Raw genomic sequence first — 18,692 nt, 5'->3', positions numbered from 1 at the left:
TTAGTTGTTAATGGTCGTAACCATAGATACCTAAGCTACTGCAATGCCCTGCACATGGGGTAAGCAACATAGTGAATGGGACCATTCACATGTCACTGAGACAAGTCCGATTTTGATCCCAGGGTCAACAATGCTAGTCAATTGGTCCGTAAAAAAATCAGACCCCACTGGGATAACATCTGAATGCAGTCCCATTTTAAAGGACTGTTAAAAAGGAGAAGGTGCAATTTTTTTTTTTCAATTTCTCCACATTCGAGAAAATCAGGATGACACTTTTACCACACTCTGATCAAACGCTCATCAAACTCTGATCCGAATAATAGGTCCTATTTTCTCATACATGGAAAATGTCTGAATGAACGCCAACTCTGCAACTGGTTAATGGCCTCCTTAGTCAAGTTGCTGGTAGTCAGAACTTTGCCTTTCTCCACTTGTTTGACTGCTCATATGTTGTTGGAATGAAACTTTAACAATTCAATAAAGTTTGGACATTTTAACTAGAAGCTGGGACATCTACTTTTGCTCGTATCCATACACGTGGATCAGAACGTAGTTCTGTGCACGCTGGACTCTACACATTCATGGTGAGCTGGCCCTTTTCCTACATTTTCACTAGCTACCTGTTAGACCCCATGTGTCAGGTACGTGCAGCTTCCGTTTTTTTTCACAGATACAACCCGTACTCATTATAATCTATGGTGCTACACGCATGTCTGAGTGTTTGCAAGGACCGTGAGTCCTTGCAAACCACGCGGAAACATGTTCATTTTTTTACCAGTAGCACGGATGACAAGGGCCAAGGGTCTATGGGTCCGTGAAAAACAAGTACAGCACACGGAAAGCAACCGTGTGTCACCCGTGTACATGTGTTTAACATTGCAAAGTATAGGAGAAGCTTTGGAGTTGATTTCTCTTAAGCCATACCAGTAAAAACACGGATGGCACACTGATCCAAAAGTCTAATGACACCGGTAATGTTTTTTTCCTGAACCGGTATTATACAGACATGTGAAGGGGACTTACCTTCAAGGTCAGGTGACTGATTGGATGTATTTCCTACCGGTCCTGGTTGAGATTGTTGAAGCTATAGCCGAAGGGGATTTTAGTGGTATTAGTTTTTCCTTTCTTTTATAATAATTTGAGCACTCAGTATGGTTTTTAATAGCACTGGGCAAGAACTTTAAGGGAAACAGTATACTGCCACATATTGGCTTCTGTACTACTCAACAAACAAGATGTCTGATGAAGGCCCGATATAGGGGTGCAAAGCCACTGAGATTTTAATAAATTCCCTTCAGGACACTGTCCCCATGAGTGTTCTTTTAGTGAGTGTCTGAAATATGACAATTCCCTTCATGGAATTTTCTATTTTCAACTTTCTTCTGTCTATAGACTTTCTCTAGCTAAAAATAATAAAATCAGCAATACTCACCCTCCCCAGGTCAAGCAATGCGTTTCAGCCACTGCTTCGGGCTTTGTTGATATGCTGTAAGAACAAAATCTCAGGTGACCGCTGCAGCCTGTCACCAACGACCAAAGCAGGGGCATAGATTCATCACTTAACCTATGGAGGTCTAGTAACACAGATTTTATTATTTTTAACCAGTGCAAGCCTATGAGTACAAGAAAGTTGAAAATTACTTTAAACAGTCTCCTCATTTAAACGGTTTATTCTGTCTAAGAATAAAAGTCTGCAGTCACCCTATGTGACTGCAGAATCTTGACAGTGTGAACAGAGCACTGAGCACACTGTCATGATTCCCCTTGCAAGTGTACAGTCAAATGACCGCAAGAATGCAAATCGCATACAAGAAGTTACAAAACTGTCCACTTGTATGGAGAATACAAAGGAATCGTGACAGTATGCGCATTGCACAGTGTCACGATTCAGCAGTCTGTAATCACAGAGGGTGTCTGCAGGCTTGTTTTCTTAGACAGGAAAACCCCTTTAAAAACTGGATGCTATGGGTATGTGTATTTGTAACATGTTTGCTGTGCAGTTTCCACAGTGGATATTCAGTCAAAATATTTGCAGCAGGAATATCCTCACTTAATTGTTTGGATATCGCTTCATTTGCTACCAAGCAAATGATGAAGGTGAAGTCTGCAGTGAATATCAAGCAGCATAAACTGATATGGTACAGATGTGAAATCCGCAGCAACGTTTAACTTATAATGCGAGTATTCTAGGATTTCATAAAGTCTCATCTGCTACAGTAGTACTTTAATACATCCGTATGATCCAGAAGGCAAATCTACTGCATTTATGTCTCGTGAACATTTTTGTTCAGTATCTACAGTATAGGACATAATTCTCTGATTGCTAGGACTTACCAATCATGACCACAGTGAGGAGGAGTTTGAGTGGAGCAGCCTGTCACTTCCTTCATTGTCTATGGGTCTCAGAGGAATAAAATGAAAAAAAGCATAGAACTGTATTTGGCAGTCTCAGTCTGTCCTTTACATTGTAAAGGGGTTATTGGGACATTTTTTTTATTTACAATGTGTCTAAGTGCTAACAGACAGGTAGTTGCTAACTTCATGCCTGTTGTGCCCAGTGCCGATTTCTGTTGGCTCAGAGTGATCAAAGACCACCCCTGCTAGTAATTCAGCGGTTTCTGCTGATGTCATGTAACAAAGCAGCGCCTTCTCTTCTGCTCTGTTGAAGAGAAATTACTGTCGACATCATGCTAATTGACAGCCGGCTCCCCGCTGCCTAACTGGGGGAAGCTGGCTGTCAATCAGCATGACGTCGACAGTCACGTCCCAGAGCAGCCTGGAAGAAGAAGAGCTCCTCTGTTGACATGGAGCAGCTGAATGGCCGGCAGGAGCAGTCGGTGACCACTCTCTGGCTGCGCCAGGTACAACAGGCAGGTAGCTGCCTCTGTTAGCAACTAGCTGCTTATTTTTGATTTTTTTTTTACTATGGCCCTAAAAACTAAGTCCTGAATAACCTCTTTAAGTGCTACAGAACCATACATGCTCAACTGGCGCTTGATTCAAAGTTCTCCATAATGTAGTTGTGCAGTGGTAAGGACTGGGAGAACTCTATTCTATAGTGGGGCCCCTAGTAATCAGACATGTATTTCCTATCACGTGGATAGGTGATAAATGTCTACTCTGCCATAATATCTCTAAGACATCTTGGGATCAACTTCCAACTAGATATGAAGTGGGTATAGAGGTGCAGCAGCAGGATTACTTATGTACATTAGTATCTGACATGGTCCTTACTCTGATATTAATACTTCACACAAAAATGTTGTATTGTTCACACCTTTGCCAAGTAAATATTGCACAGTCTACATTTCCAACTTTTAAACATATTTTAGCAAAATTGTTCTTAATAAAATTAAGGGCTTTCCCACCATAGAAAGTGGTGGACATAATACCAGGATATGACATTGACAGAAAAAAAAGTTAAAGGGCCGGATTCATCCAGACAGGTCTTGATGAGGGGACGTGGTGGAGTCAGACGCTCCCGATTCAGGAAGAGGTGCACGCCCCTTCATGAATCAGGGGCGCCTGATGAGTAGTGCACGCCTCCGTGCACTATGCCAGAAATCTTACTCCAGTCATGAATTAGACGCCCCTGTCTTGCCCTAACTCCACCCATTTCAGAGGAGCAAGAGTGAAACTGACGAGAAAACGTCAAAAGTCACAAATTGTTGGCACAACTCCAAGTTGCACCAAAATTTTGCAACTTTTCAAACCTTTTATGACATTTTTAATGCTTAAAAGCTTTGCTGAATTGGGACCATAGTGTTTGAAAACAGAAAAATATTTTTCTTCCATAAAATGTATTTGGTATTGCCATGATAGAATAGAATAAAATGAGCATCATTTATGCTTATGAGTCACGGTGAATTTTTCAATTCTCTCACCCAAATAAGTTTTATAAAAAAACACTTCAGCAGGTTTTTTTTTTTCAGCACCACTGTGGCGCTTTAAATGCAAGCCCCCTGCCACTGGTCATATACTCACCCTTCGGTGTCTTCACAGTTTTTCGGTGCCACTCCGGTCCCCCTGCACCATCTTGTGTGAGTAGCTTCTGACTGTCCAGAAGTCAGAAGCAACCTCACACGCTCTCAACACATGTCTATGACAGTCAGAATGAGACCAGAACGAGGCTCTCATAGACTTGTGTTGAAAGTGAATAAAAATTTTTTGGATATGTGTCATGATGGTAACTCGCATGCCTCCGCAGCGCCGCTCTACTCACCGAGGTCACCATGCGGCTTCTCCTAGTGTCAGGCCATCCCGCTAAGTTTGCCTTTTGCAGCACTCCTCAGTACTGCTACATCTGAAAGTAGTTTTCATTTGGCTTTATGGGGCGTGGCCGGCCTCTGAAGGACACAGCAGGGTTAAATTCCTGCAGAGATTAGGTTCCTTGGCGTATCCCATGCCAGCAGGGTCAATATTAGGCAACTCCTCCCACCACTCTCTGACCATATGTTGGTTTCTAGCCTGCTAGCACCTTGTTTTTGCATAACTTTGTATTCAGTCTCCCGTTATTTACCTGGCCTGGTTACTCGCTCTGTTTGACTTCTCCATCCCTGACTCCAGTTTTGTACTGGGAACCAGTGCTGCCTGTCATGACCTTGGACCCTCTGACTACGCCTCTGGCTTGCCGTCCTGTACCTCGTACCTGCGCCTCTATCCCTCTAGTCAGCTGTTGTAGTTCCAGGGACTGCCCTGCCGTTGTACCTGGTGTTTACTGGTGGCCCAGTCTATCCTCACCATCAGAGGTCCTAGTGAAGACCCGGTAGACACTTAGTCACGCCCCTCCTGGGTAAGCCCAGCCAGTGGCGCAGTGGATCCACATCCACCAGCATTACAATATGCAGTATGGATTTTTTTGATTTCTAAAAAATAAATCTGCACATGTGCACAGACCCCAAATGTAGCAATGCAAAATCCAAAATTAATAAAAAAAATAACCCTCCAGCAATTTTTCAATTTCAATAACTAGCTGTCTAGTGCCTTGTAGTTCTCCAGCTCTTTATAACTGTGCTCCCACCACTGATTGGTAGCTTTCTGCCTATGCACAGTGCACACAAAAAGCTGCCAATCAGTGGTGTAGGCGGGGTTATACAGAGCTCAGCATTCAGAGAACTGCTAGATCTGCAGCAGAGAAAACAGTGATTTTATCAGAACTGCAGCAAGCAGTCCAGTGTGTGACACATCACTGGAATCAGAGTCTTTGCCCCTAGATCATGCTGTTTTCAGATTACATAGCAAAAACTTGGTGACACATTCTCTTTAAATATCTATCTGAAAAGTAGGGCATTTCTGAGGAATTAAATAATATTATGTTCTCTTGAATTAAATGGTTTCTATAAGTCATTTGTAAATACGTTTCTGAAAAACACTCTGGTAAAAAGTAGTCCCAGACTGCTGATTTTCAAGTATAAGTCTAGACATTCATACATATTAATGGTCTTTCTGAACTTAGCAGATGTTATATAGGGAAAATAGCAAGTATAATTCTGTACGCACTACAAAGCCAGCAAAAGGTTCATCTTCATTAGCTCTAAACACAAATTCCAAAAAAAACAGTGTTACATTTCTTGATATTAATGAAGACCCAATTTTCAATTAATTTTATTCTTTGATGGCTATGACTTGTGAACTATTTAGATTTTTGTGTCTGCAGTAATTGACATTTCTTGAAATGTCTTGCAAGATGTTCTTTTGCTGATGTGTCATGAGCTTGAATTGCATGAGAAATGTTATCAGCATAATTTTAGAAATAAACTAGCAAGATAATCAGAAAGTTTCTGCTAACTGTTCATGTGTAATACTTTTATCAGGATGAAAAACTCTTAAAGTAGCACTCCCATCAAAGTTTTATCTTCTTCATATATTTCAGTCATCATATTATATAGCACAGTGTACATACAATTGCTCATTTTGCCTTTCTACCCAACTAATTCTTCTCTTTTCCATTAGGTCTATGACATCACATGATTAAAAAGTGACTTCTAAGCTCTATGTAGAAACAGGAAGTCTCTTTTCCCTGTATGAGTAATCCCTGTTGAGTAAGATTAGGTGGCATAGAGATGCCCGCCACTCGTCAGACGCTTCTGATTCAGTAAGAGGTGTGCACCACCGACTCCAACTTGCCCCCTCATCAAGATCAGTGTGAATATCGCCGACTTACGTTTTTTTAATTCAGATAAAACACATAATAAAAATAGACATTTAAACGCCAAGCAATCAACTATAGGACCAACTATGTAGAACCTCATCCTGAGTGCCTTTTGTTTTCTACCCAAGATGAAGTCTACATGTGATATGGGCAATAGGTTTTATAACTGCAGATACATTTTGGCCAACACAATTACAGCAACCTGAAAAGACACCTAGCAGAGTTTATAACAGACCCTCAAATGTACATTGAACATAAGAAAAGTGTTTTAAAATATAACTTCCATTCTGAGATATGATTCCTTGAAGTTACAGCCCCAAAGCCCGAGGCAGAACTTCTGAAAGAATGTGGTAACAACATTACTCCCGCTGAATTTCTGTCAAGTGTTGTCAAGTTCACATTTCAGTGTAGAAGATATTTAAAGAAAAAAAAAGTTTTCACATTTCCGATATATGCTAGAAGGCTTTTTACAAATTTCTTTTTGGTAGGTCTCCTATAACTCCAAGGTTATGATGTCAAAGGGAAGCCAGGGTCTTCCAGCAATATAATGTATACAGTATAAGGTATCGAGAGGAGTATATACATGAGTATTTTTTAAAGAATTTCTTACAAATGTGATTGTACTCATAAAACATTATGAAGTCCCATTCCATCATTTGCATTTTTTCTTTAAGTCACTTTTTTTTCTGACTTGTGGTTTTCGTGCCAATTTCATTAAAATGGCGCACGTAGTTTAAGACTTCTGCACCAATCCCAAGATTGTCTTTTATTTCCGCTCACAACTGTTTTTTGCAACTTTTAAGTAGATACACCATTGTTTTAAAGTCGTATATTTTGCTAAATGTTGCAAATATTGCACCAAAAAAACTGGCATACATAAAATCACTCCATGGGGGGAATGGAATACTCTTTCACCAAATTTTGCGACTTAATGAATGGGTCTAAAACATCTGAAGCCACATTGATATAAAAATCAGAAATCTAACTAAACAGCAAAAAAATATTGAAAAAGGGGGTAAATTGTTTAATGAATTTGTTGCAAATCACAAAGTCACCAACTGAAAGGTAGTTACACCAAAAAACTGGCAGATATGCAATGATGACGAAGCAGGCCCTTAAAGATTAACTGTAGTGTTCATTTTCATTTCATAAATCAATAGTATATGTGAAAATAAGAAACTTCATAATATATCTTATCACAGAAATCTGCTTCATTCTCCTCTTGGATTGATTTTTCATTCTCAATTATGGGGTAAAATCTATATTCAGTGAATACAGATTTTACTATTACTGAAATAGAAGATGGCAGTTGGTGCTTTTAAAGTTCTATGGAGAACTGTAACTATCCTTTAAGGAGAACTTGCAGAATGTGTCTGACTGCCTCTATCCTCCCTCCTACTCTCTCCATAGCATCTTATGAGCACCAACTGCCATCTTCAATCTTAGTAATGAGAAAATTAGCCTTAACTGGATATATCTCCGCAAGGAGCAATATTACCCCTAGATACCGGTCTGACGCCTCTCATCCAGCCAAACCAGAACTCACACTTTGCACTGACAAGGGTCAGTACCCCGAAACACAGTATCTGCAAACTGAGTTTCTGGTATTAGCTTTTATCCTAAGTCATGTGATAAGGCTCATTAACCCTTTTCTGACGTGTGACCTAATAGTACGTCATGGTGACCTGGGCCGATTGGACTAATGACGTACTATTAGGTAATATGGCAATCGCGCCCGCACACAAGCGGTGCAGGGCGATCGCCACCGGGTGTCAGCTGATTGTCACAGCTGACACCCGGAGCTATGTGCAAGGAGTGGTCCTGCACCGCTCCCTGCACATTAACCCCCTCAATGCTGCGATCCAAGTCGATCGCAGCATTGGGGGATAAGGGGAGGTGATCGCAGATACTCACCTCTCCTGCCGGCGTCCAACGCTGTCTGCCGCGGCTCCCAGATGTTGCCATGACGCCCCAATGTTGTCATGACAACATCCGGGTCACCAGACAGCAGGAAGATACTTTGGTCATGCGCAGTGCATGACCAAAGTATCTTCTCCCTCTGCAGCAGTGACAGCCTGTATAGCACAGGGAGCTGCTGCTGCTCTCTATGTTATACAGGCGATCTGAAAATAAAAATTGAAAGTCACATAGTGGGACAAGGTGTAAAAGAAAAAAAGAATCAGAATGTGAAGAAAAACTAAAAAAAAAAAATTGTAAAAATATGAAAAAAAAAATGTAAAAAAATAATCCAAAAAAATAAAAATATATTGTGCCGAGAAATAAATATTATTGTGGAAAATAAAAACAATAAAAGTACCCATATATGGTATCGCCGTGTCCGGAACGACCTGTCCTATAAAAATGTCCCACTAGTTAAACCCTTTAGTGCAGAGGTCCCCAACCGCCGGTCCGCGGACCAGGACCGGGCCGTTGGGGTTTTTCAGCCGGTCCGCGGCGCCGCTGACAGCTAGCTCCGCGGCCCTGCGCCTGGTCAGAGCTCGCTCTGTGTGGATTTATAATGTTTTCTGCCATAGCCGTGACAGCTCGCAGCTCCTGGCAGAGAACATTATGCAGGACGGGGTGGGGCGTCGGGCGGGTCTTAGTGACGCAGCCCTCCACAGCACAGCATGGTACCTGTTGTACGTCACGGGGCGGGTCTTAGTGACGCGGCCCTCCTGCACAGCATGGTGTGTTCCTGACGGGGTGGGGCGGCAGGCTCTCCTCACTGACACGCCCCCGGCAGAACATGTTATGTGGGGCGTGCTGGGGCAGCAGACTGGCTTCAGTGACGCGGCTCCCGGTACCGGTGTTCAGTGTGTAGCGCTGCTAAGCAGCAGCGCTGTATACACTGACGCTCAATGTACAATGCTGCTACTTAGCAGCGCTGTACACCGAGGTCCCGCCAGCATCCTCCCCATACAGCTCCACCCCTCCATAACCCCACCCCCATATGACCAAAGCCCCGCCCCCACCCCCACCGGGCCATGGAAAACTGGTCTTGCTTAAAGCCGGTCCCTGGTGCAAAAAAGGTTGGGGACCTCTGCTTTAGTGCACACGGTAAAAAAACAAAAAAAAAAAACAAAGCAAAAAACGATGCTTTATCATCATACCGCCAAAAAAAAAATGCAATAAAAAGCGATCGAAAAGACGAATGCAAATAAAAATAGTACTGCTGAAAACATCATCTTGTCCCGCAAAAAACAAGCCGCCATACAACTCCATCAGCCGAAAAATACGCAGGAACGGTATAAAAAAAAAAAAAAACAATTTCGGAATTCTTCGTTTTTGTTTATTCTCTCTGCCAAAAATTAGAATAGAAAGCGATCAAAAAATGTCACGTGTCCAAAAATGGTACCAATAAAAACGTCAACTTGTCCCGCAAAAAACAAGCCATCACATGACTCTGTCGCCCGAAATACGGAAAAATTATAGCTCTCAAAATATGGCGATCCAAAAACTAGTCTTTGCAATAAAAAAGCATCTTTTAGTGTGTGACAGCTGTCAATCATAAAAACCCGATATGATTCTGGTATCGCTATAATCGCACCGACCCAAAGAATAAAGCGGTCTAATCACTTATACCACACGAGGAACGGCGTAAAAAATAAACTCTAAGGTTAGGGTTGTGCTAGGGTTAGGGTTGGGATTTTTTCAAAAGGAAAAAAATGACGACGATATAGCGACTAGTGAGCGCAAGTGTTCGCTACTTGAGTTTGCATCGGGTGCTCGGCTATGTACCGAGTATCGCGGGTGCTGGAGTGACATGCTCGAGTCTCTGCCCCAAATACAGTGAGAAAAAAACTCACAGGGATTGCCTGCCATGCACGAGTGATCCCTGCATATTGTTTTTTTTTGGGTGTCTAATAACCGTGAAACATGCGGGCGAGGACTCAAGCATGTCACTTGAGCACCCGCGATACATGGTGCATACCTGAGTACCCGATGCAAACTCAAGTAGCAAGCACTTGCGCTCAAGACTAATGACAACTTATTCAATATGATGATCTAATGTTATCAAATTCTGTGTCCTACCTCTGGATTCAAAATGTTCACTATACCCCTTGATAAAATCCTTGAGGAGGCTAGTTTCCAAAATGGTGTCACTTGTGGGGGGTTTCCACTGTTTAGGCACATCAGGGGCTCCCAAAACAGTGGTTTTCCCCCACATATGTGGTATCGTCATGCTCAGGAGGAATCGCACAACAAACTGCATGGTGCAATTTCTTCTGTTACCCTTATGAAAATGCAAAATTGGAGGCTGAAAAACATTTTTGTTGCAAAAATGTGAAAATTTTATTTTTACGGCTCAATGTTCTAAACTTCTGTGAAGCACCTGTAGGTTCGAGGTGCTCACCATACATCTAGATAAGTTCCCTGAGGGGTCTAGTTTCCAAAATGGTGTCACTTGTGGGGGGTTTCCACTGTTTTCGCACATCAGGGGCTCTCTAAACGCAACATAGCATCCGCTAATTATTCAAGCAAATTTTACATTCAAAAAGTTAAATGGCGCTCCTTCCCTTCCGAGCCCTGCCGTGTGCCCAAACAGTGGTTTGCCCCCACATATGGGGCATTGGCATGCTCAGGAGAAATTGCACAACAAATTTTTGGGTCCATTTTTTCCTGTTACCCTTGCAAAAATAAAAAAATTAACATTTTTATGAAAAAAGTTAAATGTTCATTTTTTTCTTCCACATTCCAAAAACTCCTGTGAAGCACCTGAAGGGTTAATAAACTTTCAGAATGCGGTTTTGAGCACCTTGAGGGGTGCAGTTTTTAGAATGTTGTCACTTTTGGGTATTTTCTGTCATAAAGGCCCCTTAAAGTCAATTCAAATGTGATGTGGTCCCTAGAAAAATGGTTTTGTAAATTTTGTTGGAAAATTTAGAAATTGCTGGTCAACTTTTAACCCTTATAGCTCCCTATCAAAAAAAAATTTTGGTTCCAAAATTGTGCTGATGTAAAGTAGACATGTGGGAAATGTTATTTATTAACTATTTTGTGTGACATAGCTCTCTGATTTAAGGGCATAAAAATGAAAATTTACAAAATTGCAAAATTTTAAAAATTTTCGGTAAATTTCCGTTATTTTCACAAATAAAAGCAAGAGTTATAAAAGAAATTTTACCTGTATCATGAAGTACAATATGCCACGAAAAAACAATCTCAGAATTAGGGGGATCCGCTGAAGCGTTCCAGAGTAATTAACTCATAAAGTGACAGTGGTCAGAATTGTAAAAATTGGCCCGGTCATTAACGTGCAAACTACCCTCGGGGGTAAAGGGGTTAAAGGGTCACTATTGACTTTTAGGATTGCTACTTCCTGTAGGTGGCACTAGACTTCTAGTCCTCTTCCTTTCTGAAGAGACTATTTCCTTAACTGAATACAGAAGCGACAGATTTTACAAATATATATATGGTATATATATACACAGATGCACACCCTGCACATACACATGTATACACACACCCTGCACATACAAATGTATATGAACACACACTGCACACACACATGTTTATACACAGACACACACTGCACATACACATGCTTACACACATACAGCACATACACATGTTTATACACACACATTGAACATACACACACATATTGCACATACACATGTATATAAACACATTGCACATACAGTACGTACCAGCATGTTGCCTCTTCAGTTCCTCTAGACTCCTGCAGTTAAAAGACTTTTGGTGACATCATGGTCACATGACCATGATGTCACCAAAGGTGCTTAAGCAGTCTTCACCTCAGAATAAAAATGTTGGGGGCCCATCAGAAATATTGGGGGCCCCAGTTTTCGCCTCTCCCCCTAATACTGACCCTGACTGTAACTATGGCCTATATTTCAAGCATACTCCACAAATTTTCAGGGAAGGTCTTATTTTTGGGGAAATATGTGGTGAACAGAGGCACCAGAGCGTACACTGTGGATAAGCTATAAATATCTGAGTTTGGACTGAGTCTACCTTAGCTAAGTCAGGATATAAGGCTTAAGCAAAGGGAACAATTTAGTTAACAATACCCCAGATGTAAATTAAGGCAAAGGAATGATGGCAAATGTCTCAGATATAGAACACTGACCGAAAAATTACCTGAACTGATCCAGTGTTTTGTAAAGTTACTATCATATCAAGTAAGGTGTCTGCTGCAAAATAGAAAGGTGTCCACATTTCACTGTTCAGGAGTTCTCTTGTTATGGGAAAGAATCCTTTACTTGCATCACATTCTTTAGTCATTAACTGTATTTCAAGTACCAGGTTCCATAGTACTCGACCCACGTTCTGTAGTAATGTCCAGTGTCCTCCTCGATGGGCCAGAACCTGCACAGGGGAAATACACAGAATGGATCTGGAGCAAGTACTGCGATACGTCACATACTACTGTATACAACAAGCTCAGGATAACTGAGTATTACTGACTAACGAAGGGAAATAAATGATGTACAAGTAGAATAGAGATATGTTTGGTCTTAATTCATGAAATAGAGGGTTATCATTGAAATACTGAAACTAATTTCATATACTTATGATGAGTAGAACACTAAATGCGAGACCTAAAATTGTATGGTTTATTTGTGACTCTGAATCTTGTCAGAAAAATTATATCCACACATTAAAGGGGTTTTCCCACAAAAATATATTAATCACTGATTTACAAGATAGGAGATAAATAAATAAAAGATAGTACCCCTATATGAATAAAACAAAAGCACAAGCCATTTAGTCAATCCTACAGAAGGGAATATAGTAGTGGTCAAGCATGCACACTATTGTTCCATTCATACAGGGGATGTTGGGACCCTTGTTCTCAAAATTAGCCTCAGTAATTAGTGCCTAGGAATCTTACATTTATCCAAAAAAGTATTTAGTGGGAAACCCCCTTTGGGTAGAGCAGTTTTAATTTTAAGTCAATCTTTTCCAAAATCCTCCTCCTAAAACTGCTTCAAAATCTCTTGTAAGCTATGCGAACAAGAAGTCTTTTGGACAAAGCTTTCAGAGCAGAAACTCAAAAGTATCTTGAGTAGTTTTGACATTTGGAGGAGGATTTGGAGAGTTTCCGCTCAGTGGCTACATGCACTCAGAGTTTTCTTATAGAGTTTATGGAGTAGAACCTGAGCAAAACCTCTAAAATTTTTAGGATTTTTTAGTTTTTGAGGAGGATTTGGACAGTTTCTGCTCCAAAACCTCCTAAAAAACTCTGTGGACATACCATACCATAATATATAAATCAATTCAATGACAATATATTTATTTTATAGATGATTAGCCTTTAAAGTGACCTTCTACCCTATCACTGAAAAGTGACTATACATTTTGCCACATTAGTCACCCTACCTAGTGATCTTCTATTGCCTCTCGATGCTTCTTCCGCTGAATCCTGGCATTTAAGATCTCCTGCATCCATGATGGCTACTGCATTGGCATGAGGAGCACAGTAGTATTTCCAAATTTTCACTGTGCTCCACCTGCTACTGCAGCAGCCTTCTTGGATGCAGGAGGACCATGATGTCGGTCTCAAAGAAGGAGTCATCGGGAGGCAAACTGAAGGCCCCAGCTTGAGTGACTATACATGACAAATGTATCATCACTTTTCAGCACCAGGTAGCGGGTTGCTTTAAACTGTACGGAGAATAACAGAGGTAAATATCCACAAAACACAGGAAGATCCATCATTGCTGCCCACCAGACAAGGCGTCTACTGCCAAGCAGTGGCACAAGCGTTTTGGGGAAACTGTTCAGCAAATCAAGTGATTCCAAAAAGTCTAAAAGGTGTAGTAATATATAGATAAATTGAGAATCTATGCATCGAGTACAGCTCATTTTAAATACATCAAGCAAATGTGAGTGAAATAAGAATTATTAATAGTGGAAGATAAGTGTGTCAGTGCTGCAAAAATAAAAAAATATATATTTAAAATACATTTCATGAGATAAAAATGGCTGTAATACAGAAACATAAAAAGGGTCTTTGCTGGGAGAATGTCTTACCATTGCTCTTTTAAGATGCATAAAAATCTTCCCAAGGTGATTTAAAAGAATGGCTGAGGACATGTTTAGCTTTGCTTGTTCTTTTAAGGGAGGTGATGATGTCTCTGTGTCATTGGTCATTTGTGTACGAGGGGTATCTACATCACTCCGTTTTGTACTTTGTTCAGAAATATCTAGTGAATCTAATCAGAAAATATGTAAGAAGCGTGATCATTAAAACATGTTTACAACAAACATATAATAAGAGATAACAAGGCATGGATACAGGAGGTGATTACCTAAAACACAATTAACATTTTACTTCTACAACATGATTAGCAGGATTTTTCATCACTTGGTTGAGACAGTGAGACTAGTGGATCACTTTTTCTTCCCAGTGAATGGATGGATATTCCATTTTATGTCTTAGAATACTTTATCAGTACTTATATACAGCACATATTTGTAATCATTTTATCTGTCAGGTACACACTACAACTAATGACTATTTACAATCTTGCACATTAAAGGGGTTGTCCGGGACTATTAATTTTTTTTTTTACTATGGGCCTAATAACTAACAGGCAGGTAGTTGCTACCTATGTGCCTGTTGTGCCTGGCGCCAATCTTTGCCAGCACAGAGCAGTCACAAACCACTTCTGCTGGCGAGTCTGCGGCTTCCGCTGATGTCAAGTCAACAGAGCAGCTCTTTCCCTTCTGCTCTGCTCTGTTAACAGGGAGTTACTGCCAATGTCATGCTCATTGACAGCCAGATCCCCGCTGCCTAACTTCAAGGAGGTGGCTGTCAATCAGCATGACTTCGTCAGCTACCATTGGTAGCTGAATTACCATCAGGAGTGATCAATGACTGCTCTGTGCCGGTGCCGAGTAGATAGACAGGTAGTTAGCAACTACCTGCCTGTTAGTTTTTAGGCCCATAGTAAAAAAAAAAATAGTCCTGGATAAGTCTAGCAATACCTTTACATTGCCAGTCCATTCCTCTGTTACTGAGAAATCAGTGTTTTATCGATATGCAAATGAAGCTGAAGTGCTTTTGGCCCTTGGAAGCACTTTTCGGGACTCTACTCTATTCCCTGCCCAGAGTGGTCTGTTCTTGCTTGACTGACAGCTCCTTTGCTATGTGACTTAAAGCAAAGGAATTGTCAGGCAAGCAGGAGAAGGCAGGATGGGGAGAGCAGAGACTTGAGAAGTGCTTTGTCAGTACTCGAACCCAGCAGCTCCTGCACACCATGCAGCAGCTCTTCCCTCTGAGCTATTCTGCTGGCTGGACAGTTCCTAGCTAACTACATTCTAGTACCTATGTTGTTCCTGAGCAGCTCCACCCTGTGTTGCTCCTGGTTGGCTTAATCCTGTGAGTTCCTGATTGCACACCCTATTTAAACCTGGCCTGGCACCTCCTCATGAGATTATTGAGCTCCCAGCCTTTAGTCAAGCGCTCCCGTCTCCTGCTGCTTCATACAAACATTCTATTGCTTTCCTGTGTACCGATTCCTGGCTTATTCTGACTACGCTTTTAGAACCCTCCTGTTTGTTTTCTCCATCTAGTGTTTTGCAGTCACGTGACCATCTGCCTTTATATTCCAGCTCCGCCCTTCTGGCTTTGCTGGACTTCAGTGTTTGACTGTTTCTCTAGCCAGGTGCTTCAGTGCCTTTCTCGGTCAGTTCACTTGGTCCTTCTGGGACCTCTAGTACCTTTAGTCAGTTTGTCTTTTTGTGTTCTGCAACTACTTCTCTGTTTAGGAGGTGTCCCATTTTTTGTCCCAGTCCTTAGCTCTTTTAGGGACCCCTCCCTTTATGCTATAGGTCTTCGTTCAGACTAGCCGAGGACTAAGGCGGGTCTGTTCGCTAGGAACAGGTAGCCAGCTACATCGTAGGGATTCAGCTTAGTCTTACTGTAGGGACAGCTTTCCCCTATCTTTCCTTAGTTCATGTTGCAGATCGTAACATACGCTACCCGCTAAATCCTTCAAGATTATACTGGTTACCTGTGTACCGATTCCTGGCTTCTTCTGACTACGCTAACTGCTGGTGCTGCCCTCTAGTGGTAGTAATACCACTACTTCAACCAGGTCAGTTCCTAACAGCTTCTTTGGGTCGAAAGCGCTTCAGAAAATTGATTCAAATGCTGATATCTCAGTAACGAAGGAACAGACTGACTGTTTTTCGCGTCATATTCTGTAGGAAGCCAGAGGAAGCTTGCAGCACAGAAGTAAGCATGATCAGATACATATCTGCAGAAGAAACTATTACCATTTACACAGGACAAAGCAATAGCCAAATGACAATCATTACTAATAGTTCTTATTATTGCCAGGCATGACTTAGTAACCCCATCTATAAAGTGTGCGCCATTTGTGGAAGGTTGCAATATACAATTTCAGAACTGGCACACGGTGAAAGGCATGTCTTTTTCAAAGTGCTAGCTGTACAGTCCCTTAGAGCTGAAGCCATTACACAGGCAATTTGCAATTCAATGGAGGCGTTTTGAGAATGCAATTAGATTTGTAATTAAATGCAAAAACAGAGTAAAATATTGGACATTGTGGTATAAATTTATAAAATGTTTACCCGTTAGTTTGGCATCTGGTGGAAGATCTAGTTTAAGTGAGGGATGAAGGTGACCTAGGCGAGACATTTGCTCATCTGCAGCATTTGTTTCTGTTGCCATGACGACAGTGCCAGCGTGATGCAAAGTGAATAATTCGGGATCCAGAATTCTATAGCTGCACAAACACAGAAAAACACATGTATGGAACCAAAACAAATGTTAATTCCGAGCAATTAATTCAGTCACAACAACTTGAAGAACAGACACTTTTCCACTTAACTAGAAACTTGGAACCAGACAGCAGGTACAATTTGGCGGAGGAATGAAAAAAAGTGTTCTACTAATGCAGCATGAAAATGAGCATTTATCCTTCATTTTCAAGAAAACGTTTCATCCAGTGAAAACTACAAGCTCAAAGCCTTCAGCTCAGAATAGCTTGTTTTATTTTTAGTTAATGTTCTACTGTAATAAACAGGGTTCCTTCATTTTCTATGCTATAAATAGAATGTAAAGGCTAGGGACACTTCTGACATGGAAAAATAACTTTTACATACATCAGACCCCCTAAAATGCAGTTTGAAGCCTGACCCAAGTTTCAGATTGTTCTCCTGTGGGAGTGTCGCCTTGTAAAAAATATATAGGCTGGATGGGAGGTCTGTAAGTATTCAGGGCACTACTGTCTTCATTGGCTTTATATTAGCACAGATTGTATTTTATATTTCTTTCAATTTCATGTGTTTTCCTCCTTTTCTATAGACTGCTTCCTCTCCTCTCCCTGAGACTGTACAAGCTTTCTCCCCTCTCCACACTGAGAAGATCAGTGTTAATCCCCTCCTTGCTGATATCACAAAGGCTAGGGTCACACAACCATTTTCTCTCCATCTGAGAAAATCGGTCCGATTATGCTAATCACACTCTGAGCAGAGTTTGATCAGAGTAAGATCTGATTTACTTGGAGGTGGAGAAAAAAAAATTCTCCACCTTTTCTATTATGTCAGTCCGTGAAAATTGGAATGCACTCGGATGTCATCCAAGTGCGGTCCAATTTTTTTTTACGGACCCATAGACATGAATGGTAGAGTGCCATCTGATTCTCAGAGGCAAATTGTGCTCTCCATTTTGAAAAAGCATAGAGCTAGATAACAGGCTTGTAGAAACTCTCCAGCAGAAAAATGGTAGAAATATTTTTAATGAAGACTATTTATAAAGTTGCTTAATTTTGAATTTAGGAAAAAAAATCGGACTGAAGTCAATACAGTTAACTTTGTAATATCTTATCATAAAAATGTGCTTCTTTCTCCACCAGAACTGATAATTCAGTCTCAAAATTCTCAATTCAGGGGTAAAACCTGTATTCAGTGAAGACAGACTTTCCCATTACTGAGATAAGAGATGGCAGCTGCTACTGGTAAAATTCTATGTGGAATGAAGGGGTGAGGAGGAGGGAATTAGAGGCATAGCTGTTCCCTCCTCCCTCCTTCCATTTACATAGAATCTTAGCAGCAGCAACTGTCATCTCCTATCTCAGTAATGGGAAAGTCTGTCTTCACCGAACGAGTCTCCATCTCAATAGGCTTTGGACGACGGATTCGGGGAACATCATGAGAAGCGCTAGACTACATTGGACCTGCATGGGAACTTTCTTTTATAATAAAGTGGTGAATGAGGGACAGTGGCTTGTTTTTATTTCTCTCTTTTTATGTTTTTCAGGTTTCCATTTGTGGACTACGTCAGATTTCCAGGAGTACATTGGATTCCCTGGACTACGTCGGACCTGCCTGGGATTTTTTTTTTAAGAAGTTTGTGAACCAGGGAAAGAGTCGGAGAATGTTATTTTTCAAATAAAGTGTTTTTGTGTGTGTTTTTTTTTATTTTTAGTACTGGGTTAGTAATGGGAGTATCTGACAGACACCTCTCCATTACTAACACCAGGGCTTGATGTCAGCAGTGTTTTTGGACAATTCACAGCTGACATCAAACCCAACTACCAAT

The 18,692-nt window shown here is 41.1% G+C and overlaps 1 protein-coding gene across 3 annotated transcripts in view; it reads right to left on the bottom strand.

Moving 5' to 3' along the window:
- CFAP54 (cilia and flagella associated protein 54) overlaps nucleotides 1-18,692 on the bottom strand; it is a 526,588-nt gene that overhangs the window by 241,600 nt on the left and 266,296 nt on the right. For 2 of the 3 annotated variants that reach the window (XM_073651573.1, XM_073651574.1), the window contains exons 35-37: nucleotides 16,721-16,875; nucleotides 14,153-14,334; nucleotides 12,257-12,484 (exon numbers count right to left, since the gene is read on the bottom strand). The exons of the other annotated variant lie outside the window; for it this stretch is intronic. In XM_073651573.1, coding sequence (XP_073507674.1) covers nucleotides 12,257-12,484; nucleotides 14,153-14,334; nucleotides 16,721-16,875 — 565 coding nt within the window. The remainder of the gene's footprint in view (nucleotides 1-12,256; nucleotides 12,485-14,152; nucleotides 14,335-16,720; nucleotides 16,876-18,692) is intronic. 3 annotated transcript variants of the gene reach the window in all.

This window comes from Phyllobates terribilis, unplaced genomic scaffold (genome assembly GCF_046119375.1).
Source record: "Phyllobates terribilis strain yellow unplaced genomic scaffold, ASM4611937v1 Scaffold_11__3_contigs__length_659146591, whole genome shotgun sequence".
Taxonomy (NCBI): Eukaryota; Metazoa; Chordata; class Amphibia; order Anura; family Dendrobatidae; genus Phyllobates; species Phyllobates terribilis.
Note: the sequence above shows the minus strand (reverse complement) of the source record. Positions and strands in the feature narration are given on the sequence as shown.